The sequence below is a fragment of the Dendropsophus ebraccatus genome, chromosome 2 (genome assembly GCF_027789765.1).
Source record: "Dendropsophus ebraccatus isolate aDenEbr1 chromosome 2, aDenEbr1.pat, whole genome shotgun sequence".
Lineage (NCBI taxonomy): Eukaryota > Metazoa > Chordata > Amphibia > Anura > Hylidae > Dendropsophus > Dendropsophus ebraccatus.
In genome coordinates, this window is record NC_091455.1 from 207632345 (window position 1) to 207645292 (window position 12948).

Sequence of the window (12948 nt, forward strand, 5' to 3'; positions counted from 1 at the left end):
CCTTTCTATCTATAGGAAATGGAGAGATAAGTGGAGAAGAGCTCCATAGACGGATAATCGGATACAATGTATCACTGTGATGAGCAGTAAGTTTCCTGGACCCATGCTGTCCCCTCGGTGTCCTCCGCAGCTGCGCTCGCCCGGGGCAGGGATGATGCATCTTGTTGCTCAGTCCAGGAATGAGTGTTACAGTTGTGGAGGGGTTTGTGGTCAGTGTTGCAGCGCCGGCCCCCGGCTCACATTACACACTATTTATATCCTCTCTTAGTTGTTTCCCCCTTAAAGCAGCTCCCTGGGACCACCTCTGCTGCCTGTAACCTCTCCTACTCTTGACATCTGAGTCGCTCTAGGAAAGCTCATCTTGGTCAGTGTACAGTGGTTGAAGGGAAGAGAGGAGACAGGCCACCAGGCTGAAGACCTGGATTATCTGCCCAGCGCCCCGCCGCCCACCACCGCCACAGCCGCCGCCATTGGGGGAAACTATCATTTTACAGTGAAAAGTGACAGCGTCCTGGAGTTTAATCCCTGGTAACTCTGCCGCCTGCAACTTGAACCTTGCATGCCATGGAACACACACTGTTTGGCTGCCTGCGCAGCCCCCATGCCACCTCGCAGAGCTTGCACCCTTTCGCCCAATCTTCGCTGGCCCTCCACGGAAGATCAGATCATATGTCCTATCCCGATTTATCCTCCTCTTCGTCCTCTTGCATAATCGCCGGCTACCCCAACGAGGAGGGCATGTTTGGAAGTCAGCATCACCGAGGGCATCATCACCATCACCATCAGCAACAGCAGCACCACCACCAGAGCTTGCAATCTAATTGGCACATTCCTCAGATGTCCTCGCACCTGGCCTCCACCCGACATAGTCTTTGCCTTCAGCAGGAGTCTGGACCCCCGCAGCTTGGAAGCAGCCCCCCTATATTGTGTTCTAATACCAGTAACCTGGGCACTAACAGCTCGTCGGGCTCAGCTTGTGTGAGTGGGGACTATGGCAGGCAGACCCTCTCCCCGTCTGACACTGAAAAGAGGTCAGGCAAAAGGAAAAGTGACAGCTCAGGTAAGAGAGGGCTGTGGATGATGCTATTGTGTTCCAAAATCAGATGTTTTATATGGTAAGGATTATTAAAGCTGTAGGTATTCCAAAAACTGCAACCCATCAGCATCCAAGGAAGCGTTTCCCTAGAACGTTACCTACTAGAGATGGGGTAAGTGTAGCAGGGCAGCGTCAACCAACCTGTGGCTGTTGCAAAACTACAACTCCCAGCATGCCCAACAGCGATTTACTGATCCTGTGATGTCTTTGATCAGTGTTCTGCAACCTGTGGCTCTGCAAAACTACAACTCCCTGCATGCCCTGACAGCATTCTGCAACAACTAGAGAGCCTAAGGGGTCTAAGACATCACAGGACAAGCCAAAAGCTGTCGGGAAATGCTGGGAGTTGTAGTTTTGCAACAGTCGGAGGAGTGCAGGTTGGGATTGTAGGGATTTTGGAAACTTTTTGGAACTACTATGTGTCGGAGCAGAACTTATACCGACAAATAATATATATATAATCTGATTATAATAATTAGCAGTAATAGTAGTAATACCAAAAACGGTATTATATACGGTATATTAGTAGTATTAGATATAGTAATAGTAGTATCAGAAGCAGTATAGTATACGGAATATTAGTAATATTAGATATGTAATAGTATCAGAAGCAGTATAGTATACGGAATATTAGTAGTATTAGATATGTAATAGTATCAGAAGCAGTATAGTATGCTGTATATTAGTAGTAGTATTAGATATGTAATAGTAGTATAAGAAGCAGTATAGTATACGGTATATTAGTAGTATTTGATATGTAATAGTAGTATCAGAAGCAGTATAGTATACGGTATATTAGTAGTATTTGATATGTAATAGTAGTATCAGAAGCAGTATTGTATAGGGTATATTAGTAGTATTAGATATGTAATAGTAGTATAAGAAGCAGTATTGTATACGGTATATTAGTAGTAGTATTAGATATGGTAATAGTAGTATCAGAAGCAGTATAGTATACGGTATATTAGTAGTATTAGATATGTAATAGTAGTATCAGAAGCAGTATTGTATACGGTATATTAGTAGTAGTATTAGATATGGTAATAGTAGTATCAGAAGCAGTATTGTATTTGGTATATTAGTAGTAGTATTAGATATGTAATAGTAGTATAAGAAGCAGTATAGTATACGGTATATTAGTAGTATTAGATATGTAATAGTAGTATCAGAAGCAGTATAGTATACGGTATATTAGTAGTATTAGATATGTAATAGTAGTATCAGAAGCAGTATAGTATACGGTATATTGGTAGTAGAATTAGATATGTAATAGTAGTATCACAAGCCATGTTAGTCATGTAAGTCATAGTATATTGCTCATTGGTTAGAAACAAGTAGTAAATAACTATATAATAAACTATATAAACTAATGGTAGGTACTACCTATGTATCATGTATCATACACAACCTGTACATCCTTGTACTTTCTCATTTGTTACTTTTCAAAACTTTCGCTCATTTATTTACTCCTTTTTTCCTAAAAACTTTGTGATAATTTACAGAGGAGCAGGATGGACTTTAATAGTGATACAGTCCCCCCGGATTAGCGCGGTCATTAAGATGTTAGTGTAATCCGGTTATCTCAGCTGCTACTGAGTGATTTACACTCTGCGTAAGATGTTCACAAGGAAGAGCATTCCACACCCAAAACTTTCTGCTATTTAGTTTAACTTTCTCAAGGAGACATTTCTAATGATAAATGATACTTTTTTAAAAAAAATAATGTTTAGAAAATTACATTATTATTATTATGAATTATTATTATTATCATTATTATTATTATTAGCAATAATAGTGATAATAGTCTAATTACTGTATTTATAAATTAAAAATAAATTATTTATTATTATTTTGGTGATCAGAATATAAATATTTTATTTTTCATTTGCTATTATTTTACTATTTTTTTTATCATTTAAATTGTAATATATCCTAATGATAATAAATATATATATATATATATATATATATATATATATATATATATATATATAATTAATACATTTGAAATTTATAAAAAAATTTCCATTAAGTGCTTTTTTTTAAATTAAAATGTAAAAGCTAAAATATTATTGTGAATAGTCTAATAAATGATCAAAAAGTTCATTTTTTCCATGAAAATCTTTTACTGTTTTGATATTACTATACATATATATATATATATATATATATATATATATATATATATAAACTTGGTTCCTATAACTTTTCTATATATGAATATATATATATATATATATATATATGTATATATATAATTTTTTTTCATGCGTCTAGTTCTTTGGGGAAATTCAGTGCTCCGCTTTCTAGGAACCTATTAGTAATAACGGTCTGGGACGGGCGAGTATGAAATTAATTCAATTAACAGAAAAGCAAAATGATCATATGAAATAGGTGAAAAAGTAACAGTGATGACACTTAGAGTATAAGGATTCGCCACCTTTACCTCACGCCCCAGAATACTTTTACTGCCTGATGCAACAGAACACAATCTTTACACACCATCTATTCATGCAAAATAACGGCCATTGTTTTTAAAACAAACTATTTTACAATAAAGATAATGAGCATTATTTACGGCCGTCATTATCAAAGAACGGGCGTTATTTTGCCTAAAAAAAGACATTGTGTGAACATAGCCTCAGTCTGATTGTATATATATATATATCCCACCAAATTGTTACTCTACTTTAAATATTTATAGTTACTTAAATTTTTTTTATTTCTTTCTCTACAATTACAATAACATAGAAACATTGTAGATTGTCGGCAGAAGAAGACCACTTGGTCCATCTAGTCCGCCCTTGTAGTATTTCCTTTCTTATTACCTTAGGATAGATAGATGACGGTAAGCTGGAGGCTAAACCTCAGATCAGTTGCAGAATATCCGCATTGTGTGAACGTTCTCTAATAAATACCTAAAATCCAGCCAAAATCTACCACTAGCTGTGCCTCATCTATAAACCTATGGGCATAAATGAAATATTTCCATGACTGTATTATTATTATTACTATTGTCTATGACCCGATGCCACTGGTCTAACAATGGACGTTATATGGCGTTTTATAAGCCCCTTCTCCGGGTCTGTAGTCCAGGCTGCCTGCGTTTACTTGGATACATGTTCTCCAAGTGGCTCAGGTGCTTGTTTGAATCTCGCAGAACCGAAGCTTTTCCCCCCTTTATAAGCAAGTTACAGCATTCCTGGGAATTGAGGAATTTTATACCATATGTAGCGTTATAGTGTATAACACCAGGCGGGGAGATCCCTGCCCCCTGATTCCTCACCGCATTTCATTCACCATCAACCCATAGAAACATCTAGAAGTTGTAGAAATCTCCAATATAATATAAATAAATGCTACGGCGCATGAAGACGTAATAATACAGAGATCTGGACCAATCGTTTCCTCTGGTTACATCACTGATCGCTGAGTCATCAGTGTCCTGATCCTCAGAGTGATCATCGCTGATCTTCTATCATCTCTAGGAAAGACACAGAGGAAATACATGAATTTCATAGAGAAAAACCTACAAAACAACTGAAGTCAGAATGTATAATATATAGTGATTGTTTATAACAGAATATTATATGATAGATTATACTGGTTATTATCACTATATATGTAATTTTACATCACTTTATGGCATATCTACATTTATCTATCCTTTTCCTATTCAGGTCATATCTATCTATCTATCTATCTATTTATCTATCTATCTATCTATCTATCGCCTATCTATCTATCTCCTATCTATCTATCTATCTATCTATCTATCTATCTTCTATCTATCTATCTATCTATCTATCTATCTATCTATCTATCTCCTATCTATCTATCTATCTATCTATCTATCTATCTATCTATCTCCTATCTATCTATCTATCTTTCTATCTATCTATCTATCTATCTATCTATCTATCTATCTCCTATCTATCTATCTATCTATCTATCTATCTATCTTCTATCTATCTATCTCCTATCTATCTATCTATCTATCTATCTATCTATCTCCTATCTATCTATCTATCTATCTATCTATCTATCTATCTATCTCCTATCTATCTATCTATCTATCTCCTATCTATCTATCTATCTATCTATCTATCTATCTATCTATCTATCTATCTCCTATCTATCTATCTATCTATCTATCTATCTCCTATCTATCTCCTATCTATCTATCTATCTATCTATCTCCTATCTATCTATCTATCTATCTTCTATCTATCTATCTATCTATCTATCTATCTATCTATCTATCTATCTCCTATCTATCTATCTATCTATCTCCTATCTATCTATCTATCTATCCATCTCCTATCTATCTATCTATCTATCCATCTCCTATCTATCTATCTATCTATCTCCTATCTATCTCCTATCTATCTATCTCCTATCTATCTATCTATCTATCTATCTATCTATCTATCTATCTATCTATCTCCTATCTATCTCCTATCTATCTATCTATCTATCTATCTATCTATCTATCTATCTATCTCCTATCTCCTATCTATCTATCTATCTATCTATCTATCTATCTATCTATCTATCTCCTATCTATCATTTATATTCCTGATTTATACATATTATGTTAAAAATCACACTTATACATCACACCAATAAATAATCATATGCCTTATATGAAATGTATAAAACAAACAGATACCCTATAGACCCTGTATAGGATGGACTAGATGGACCCGGTTGTCTTTTTCTGCTGACAATCTTCTACATTTCAATATTCAGCTTTTTCTTAGAAAACATAGAAGAGTATTGGCAGAAAAAGCCCCGCTGCTCGATCTAGTCCGCCCTTATATTATTTCCTTTCTTATTATCTTAGAATAGATATATGTATATACCAGGCAGGTTTACATTCTGTTCTTGTAGATTTACCAACCACATCTGCTGGAAGTTTCCTCCAAGTATCCACTACTCTTTCAGTAAAGTCATATTTTCTCCTATTACTTCTGATCTTTGCCCTTCTTCCCTCTGGCTCCTCTGTTTTCTATGATCATAGTGGCACATTCCTGCCGCTGACCCGCACCGTGCAGCATCCATCGCTGCTCCTTCCCCGGCTCCCTGGAGGAGTCTTGTACTGATATCCTCTGTATATTTTCTCTGCCGTGAGCCGAGTGTCGTAATAACTTGTAAAAACATGTCAGACATTTGCCGTTTCCTTATCTAATAAATGCAGGCAGGGTAACACGACACAATCCGGGGGCCTTTCGCGGCACCTTACTGACGCACTTTCCCATTGTTTTGCATGGAGCGGCTTTACCATAACTACGCTCCGATGAATTACACAGAATGGGAGATTTATTGTCCGGTTTTATGGTAAAGTGAAGTATTTTCCGCCTCTGGTCTTGTTAAAGAGCGGCTTAACCTCCGTGATCCGGGGCGGAGAGCCGCCACAATGCCCCCCCCCCCCCCCCCTCCATCTATGTAAATGATACTCTGCCTTATTATAAGGTTACTATTGCTTATTAGGGTTTACTATAACATTGTTGGATGTTTTTAGCGTTGTGTTTGTGAACATAGCAACAACAGATGACCGAATGCCTGGCATCTGCGGCCAAAATCCGGACTAGCTAGCCCAGGCTGTAACGTAATAAGGGTTATAATGTACATGTAGCTTATAACCTGAAAACATTTCAGGGTCATTTAAAAGGCCATACATTCATTATGGGATGGGATATAAACAGTAATTGAGTGAACTCAATGTAGCTTGTGGCCATCCAGCTGTTGAAGAACTACAACTCCCAGCAAGGTCTATCAGGGCATGCTGAGATTTGTAGTTCTGCAACAGCTGGAGAGCCACAGGCTAAGGAGCACTTATACCTATTATACTATATAAAGCTACCTGTAGCTCAGGGGTAGGTAACCTCGGTACTCCAGCTGTTGCAAAACTACAACTCCCATCATGCCTGGACAGCCAAAGCTTTAGCTTTGGCTGTCCAGGCATGATGGGAGTTGTAGTTTTGCAACAGCTGGAGTGCCAATGTTCCCTACCCCTGCTGTAGCTAGTTGTAGAACTACAAGTCCCATTCTTCCAATCCGTGACTGTATATACATATGGGGGAGATTTATCAAACATGGTGTAAAGTGAAACTGGCCCAGTTGCCCCTAGCAACCAATCAGATTCCACCTTACATTCCTCATAGACTCTTTGGAAAATGAAAGGTGGAATCTGATTGGTTGCTAGGGGCAACTGAGCCAGTTTCACTTTACACCATGTTTAATGAATCTCACCCAATGAATCTAAGCTCATGTGTAGTACAGATTGTTGTGCCAGTGTATCTAAGCCCAGAGTGTGTGTAGCTCTTATTTAATTGCATGCATATATTACTATGACATAATCCTGTTTATTAATGGATCCAAACCTTTTAGGAATAATACCATCTGCTGTACCCAACTATTGTATCTAAGCTTGCTATGAGTAATATCATCTGCGGAGCTGTCGTATCTAAGCCTGTGATGTGTGATATTCTCTGCTGCCGAAGTATCTTCCATGATATTGTTCTTGATCCAATGTATTTAAGACTATCATTTGGGATATTTTATGCCAGGCTTTTGTGTGATACAGGTGGAACTGATGTATCTAAGGCTGTCATGGTTTTCTGATGGTAGAGACAAGATGCAACTGCCTGCTGAGCTAATGTATCTAAGCCTTTAATATGTGATGCTGAGCTGATGTATATAAGTATCTATCTATCTATCTATCTATCTATCTATCTATCTATCTATCTATCTATCTCCTATCTATCTATCTATCTATCTATCTATCTATCTATCTATCTATCTCCTATCTATCTCCTATCTATCTATCTATCTATCTATCTATCTATCTATCTATCTCCTATCTATCTATCTATCTATCTATCTATCTATCTATCTATCTATCTATCTCCTATCTATCTATCTATCTCCTATCTATATATCTATCTCCTATCTATCTATCTATCTATCTCCTATCTATCTATCTATCTATCTATCTATCTATCTCCTATCTATCTATCTATCTATCTATCTATCTATCTATCTATCTATCTCCTATCTATCTATCTCCTATCTATCTATCTATCTATCTATCTATCTATCTATCTCCTATCTATCTATCTATCTATCTATCTATCTATCTTCTATCTATCTATATATCTATCTATCTCCTATCTATCTATTATCTATCTCCTATCTATATATCTATCTCCTATCTATCTCCTATCTATCTATCTATCTATCTATCTATCTATCTATCTATCTATCTATCTATCTCCTATCTATCTATCTCCTATCTATCTATCTATCTATCTATCTTCTATCTATCTATCTATCTATCTATCTATCTATCTATCTATCTATCTCCTATCTATCTATCTATCTATCTATCTATCTATCTATCTATCTCCTATCTATCTATCTATCTATCTATCATCTATCTATCTATCTATCTATCTATCTATCTATCTATCTCCTATCAATTCAATTCAATTCAATTAAAAAAAAAGCTTTATTGGCCCAAAATAAACATTTAGTATTGCCAAAGCAACAGGGTATAATAGATGGGGTGTGGGGGAGAGGGGGGGTCATGTGGGGAGCAGGGTGGATATGGGGTAAGGGGCAGGATATGTATCTTTCTCCTATCTATCTATCTATCTATCTATCTATCTATCTATCTATCTCCTATCTATCTATCTATCTATCTATCTATCTATCTATCTATCTATCTATCTCCTATCTATCTATCTATCTATCTATCTATCTTTCTTCTAAATCTATCTATCTCATATCTATTGTTGTTCTTCCTGTTTTACATCTATCTTTTTTTCTATCCATCTGTATACTATATCACATATCCCTAATTCCTGGACTTTATACAGATGGCTGCTATAATCAGGCTTTGTGATTTCCTCCTGCAGTATACAGATACAGATAAACCCTCAGTGATAATAATAACCCAACTGTTTCTAATAAACCCAGAACTGATTACATTTGTGTTACACATTATCACACACTTCACTCTCCTGGTGATAACATTATATAGAACATTGGAACAATTACCAGTTACCACAAGAAAATTACATCCGGGCCATGAAGACTATTCACTATAGAGAATGAGGAATTATCTATCTACTGTATCTTCTATCTTCTAATCTATCTATCTATCTATCTATCTATCTATCTATCTATCTATCTCCTATCTATCTATCTATCTATCTATCTATCTATCTATCTATCTATCTCCTATCTATCTATCTATCTATCTATCTACCTACCTATCTATTATCTATCTATCTATCTATCTATCTATCTATCTATCTATCTATCTATCTATCTCCTATCTATTATCTATCTATCTATCTATCTATCTATCTATCTATCTATCTATCTATCTATCCTCATCCTCTTCTCATATTTGTATAGAATATTATAGGATATTTTCCTATTCCTCGGGGTCAGTGAGTGAATTTTCTCAGATTTGCTCTTCTCTAGTTTCTTATTCAATCTCTTCAGCCTCGCTCCAGTCACTTTATGTCTTATCATGATATCGTTAATAATATGTTATTTGCTCCAATGCGCTGAAGGCCAACCAGGAATTACTAAGTCATAACTTATGATCCCCGGGGCCCTATTACATCATAGCGGTCCTGATGACATCACCTGATAGTCATCAGATTCAGCATTTATCAGGTGTTTTCTATAACCACAAATAGTGTATTGAAGAGGAAAATCCTCGCTTGTTTCCTTCTTTTCAATGGAAAAAGAGAAATTTTTGCTTAATTCTATACCGGGATATAGAAGTAGTTAAAGAACCCGGGGAATCCAAAAATATTTTTTGGTTCATGAACTATCATTTTAAGAAAAAAATTTGTTAAAAAGGTAAAAAACTTAAGTTAACAAAAATGTATAGTGTTTTTTTTTTAAAGTTGTTTTTGACTCCTTGTTCTTTAAGAATGTCCTATCTTCTGGTTAGATCTTCAGTGTCTCTGTGTTCTTCAGTGTCCTCCTCTTCTTCTTTCAATTCAGTTCTTCAAGGGATAGTTGACTTTTGACATAAGCTTGGTCTTCCCATAACATGTCCGAGATAGCAGGAAGCTTCAGCATGGTCAATGTTTTGGCTTGGTTTGGCCTAGGGTCCACCACCATAGTCCTTGTCCTACTTCTTCATCATCTATGTATTATCCCCTATAATGTACTGTGGCTTGTATACTTCTGAGCTCCGTTTTTTCATGCTGCTCCTCACGTGTAACGACCTTCTCTACGTCTTTCGCACTTTCACTTCTGATGTCCACTCCCTAACCTTACTTCTCCAATAATGATCCTTAGTTGTTAACCATTCATAAAATAAGTCCATTTTTGAAAATGACAACCGAAATTTCAATACTTTAAAAACAAAACAAACTTTATTATTACAATTGAAATCATTTTAAGTTGTCAAAATAATGTAAAACTTATTTCAATCTTTTAAGAATACAGACTCACAGGAAAGAATATTGTAAGGTATAAAAATAAATCCCACACTTTTTAAAAAATAATTTTCCAAACATTTTTATTTCTGTCACTTAAATTTTTTAATTTTTTTTTCTCTGCCAGAAAACTTTGAATTACACACCCCAGCTGCTGCAGAACCTCTTTTAGGAAGATGAGAGATTGTCTCATATACATAATAGACTCCCCCCCCCCCCCCCCCCGCTGTATTTAAGCTGTGTTCACATGATGTTCTTTGAGGTGAAAATATGGCTGTATTTTTATAACTAAGGCCGTAAATAATTATTGTAAATTGTATTCATGGCTGTAATTATCAAAGTATTGTCCTAATTTTGTCTCAAAAAACATTGTGTGAACACAGGCTTAGAACTGAAGGTATTAAGAGATGCAAAAGAGCCTAAAAATAACAAACACTAATTGTAAAAAATTTTTTTATGAAAAATATAATAATAATAAAAAAATATATAATAATAATAATATTATCCCCTCCCCCGACAATAATTTTTCCCATGTTATTGCCCATTACCCTTTTATGTTCCCATTTAGAGAGCCATGTGACGCTTACATTTGCTGCCCCATTTGTACTTCTCAATAGGCCCTTCATTTTACTATAAAACGTGCTGCGAAACAGAGAAAAAGAAATTGTAGGACAAAAAAAAATGTAATTCTGCAACTTTTTAAACATTTTTTTAATTTTTTTTATTTTGAGGTAACATTATATGTTATATATCTCTATTCTGTATATAATTACAATGATACCCAATGTATGTAATTTTCTTATGTTTTATTAACATTGTAGGGCACATGAAGCTTTTCAATTTTAATTTTAATATTTTTTTTCCCTAACATATGATGTGACCAAATTTGGCATTCGGCATAATTTTTATGTTGTTTATCAATAATGTGATGTTTTAATAGTTTGTGCAATTCTACCTGCAGTAACACTAAATATGGTTATTTTATGAATTTTTTAAAAAAAAATTTTATTTTAGTAATAAGAAAGGGGTCGATTTTAACGGAAATTTTTATATTTTTCTAAATTTTTATTTTTATTCTTAACTGCCAGGATTGGACTGAAACCTGCTCCTGGTAGGTGTCGGCTGCATGATACACCGGGCACCTGCTGCGTATAGAGTGGAATCAGCTCCTGAGCCCGCGTTATATAGAATTACTGCCGAGGTGCTGTACAAAGGCAGATAGGAGTCATTAGGTTTAATATTGTATTATTATTTATTTATTTTAATAACAGTTATTGTTTTTACAAGCAAAAGTCAGGTATTGTCTTACTAGGTGTCTCCCTATAGGTGGCGACAGAGAGACCATTTTTCTACCATCTGAAGGGGAATTAATTTGCACATATTTTTTCCCAGAGAGCATTTCCTGCCTTATAAGACTCACTGGTGGAATATGGGACAAATATGGCCACATAATAAACAAGCTCATCACTACCTGCTGTTATATACTATACAGTGTTCTGGGCTGTTAGTATCTCATTGTCATGTGGCGCTCATTACACTGCTCATTATATCTCTCTTGTTATTATAACTTATTACATGATACTTCTAGGGACCCCAGACACCCCGTATGCTCATCTGTAACCCCAGACACCCCGTATACTCATCTGTGACCCCAGACACCCCGTATACTCATCTCTAACCCCAGACACCCCGTATACTCATCTGTAACCCCAGACACCCCGTATACTCATCTCTAACCCCAGACACTCCGTATACTCATCTGTAACCCCAGACACCCCGTATACTCATCTGTAATCCCAGACACCCCATATACTCATCTGTTATCCCAGACACCCCGTATACTCATCTGTAACCCCAGACACTCCGTATACTCATCTGTAACCCCAGACACCCCATATACTCATCTGTAACCCCAGACACCCCGTATACTCATCTGTAACCTCAGACACCCCGTATACTCATCTGTTACCCCAGACACCCCGTATACACATCTGTAACCCCAGACACCCCGTATACTCATCTGTAACCCCAGACACTCCGTATACTCATCTGTAACCCCAGACACCCCATATACTCATCTGTTATCCCAGACACCCCGTATACTCATCTGTTACTCCAGACACCCCGTATACTCATCTGTAACCCCAGACACCCCGTATACTCATCTGTTACCCCAGACACCCCGTATACACATCTGTAACCCCCGACACCCCGTATACTCATCTGTAACCCCAGACACCCCGTATACTTATCTGTAACCCCCGACACCTCGTATACTCATCTGTAACCCCAGACACCCCGTATACTCTACTCTGTAAGTTTTGGCAGTATACAGATGACTATATATTAAATATACACTGCTTGTTGATCTATGTGTGGTGC

General features: G+C 36.2%; 1 protein-coding gene across 1 annotated transcript in view; it reads left to right on the forward strand.

Moving 5' to 3' along the window:
• Positions 1-376: 376 nt before the first annotated feature.
• MEOX2 (mesenchyme homeobox 2) overlaps positions 377-12948 on the forward strand; it is a 62744-nt gene continuing 50172 nt past the window's right edge. The window contains exon 1 of the mRNA XM_069960607.1: positions 377-1060. Within this exon, the coding sequence (XP_069816708.1) occupies positions 565-1060 (496 nt within the window). The 5' untranslated portion in view covers positions 377-564. The remainder of the gene's footprint in view (positions 1061-12948) is intronic.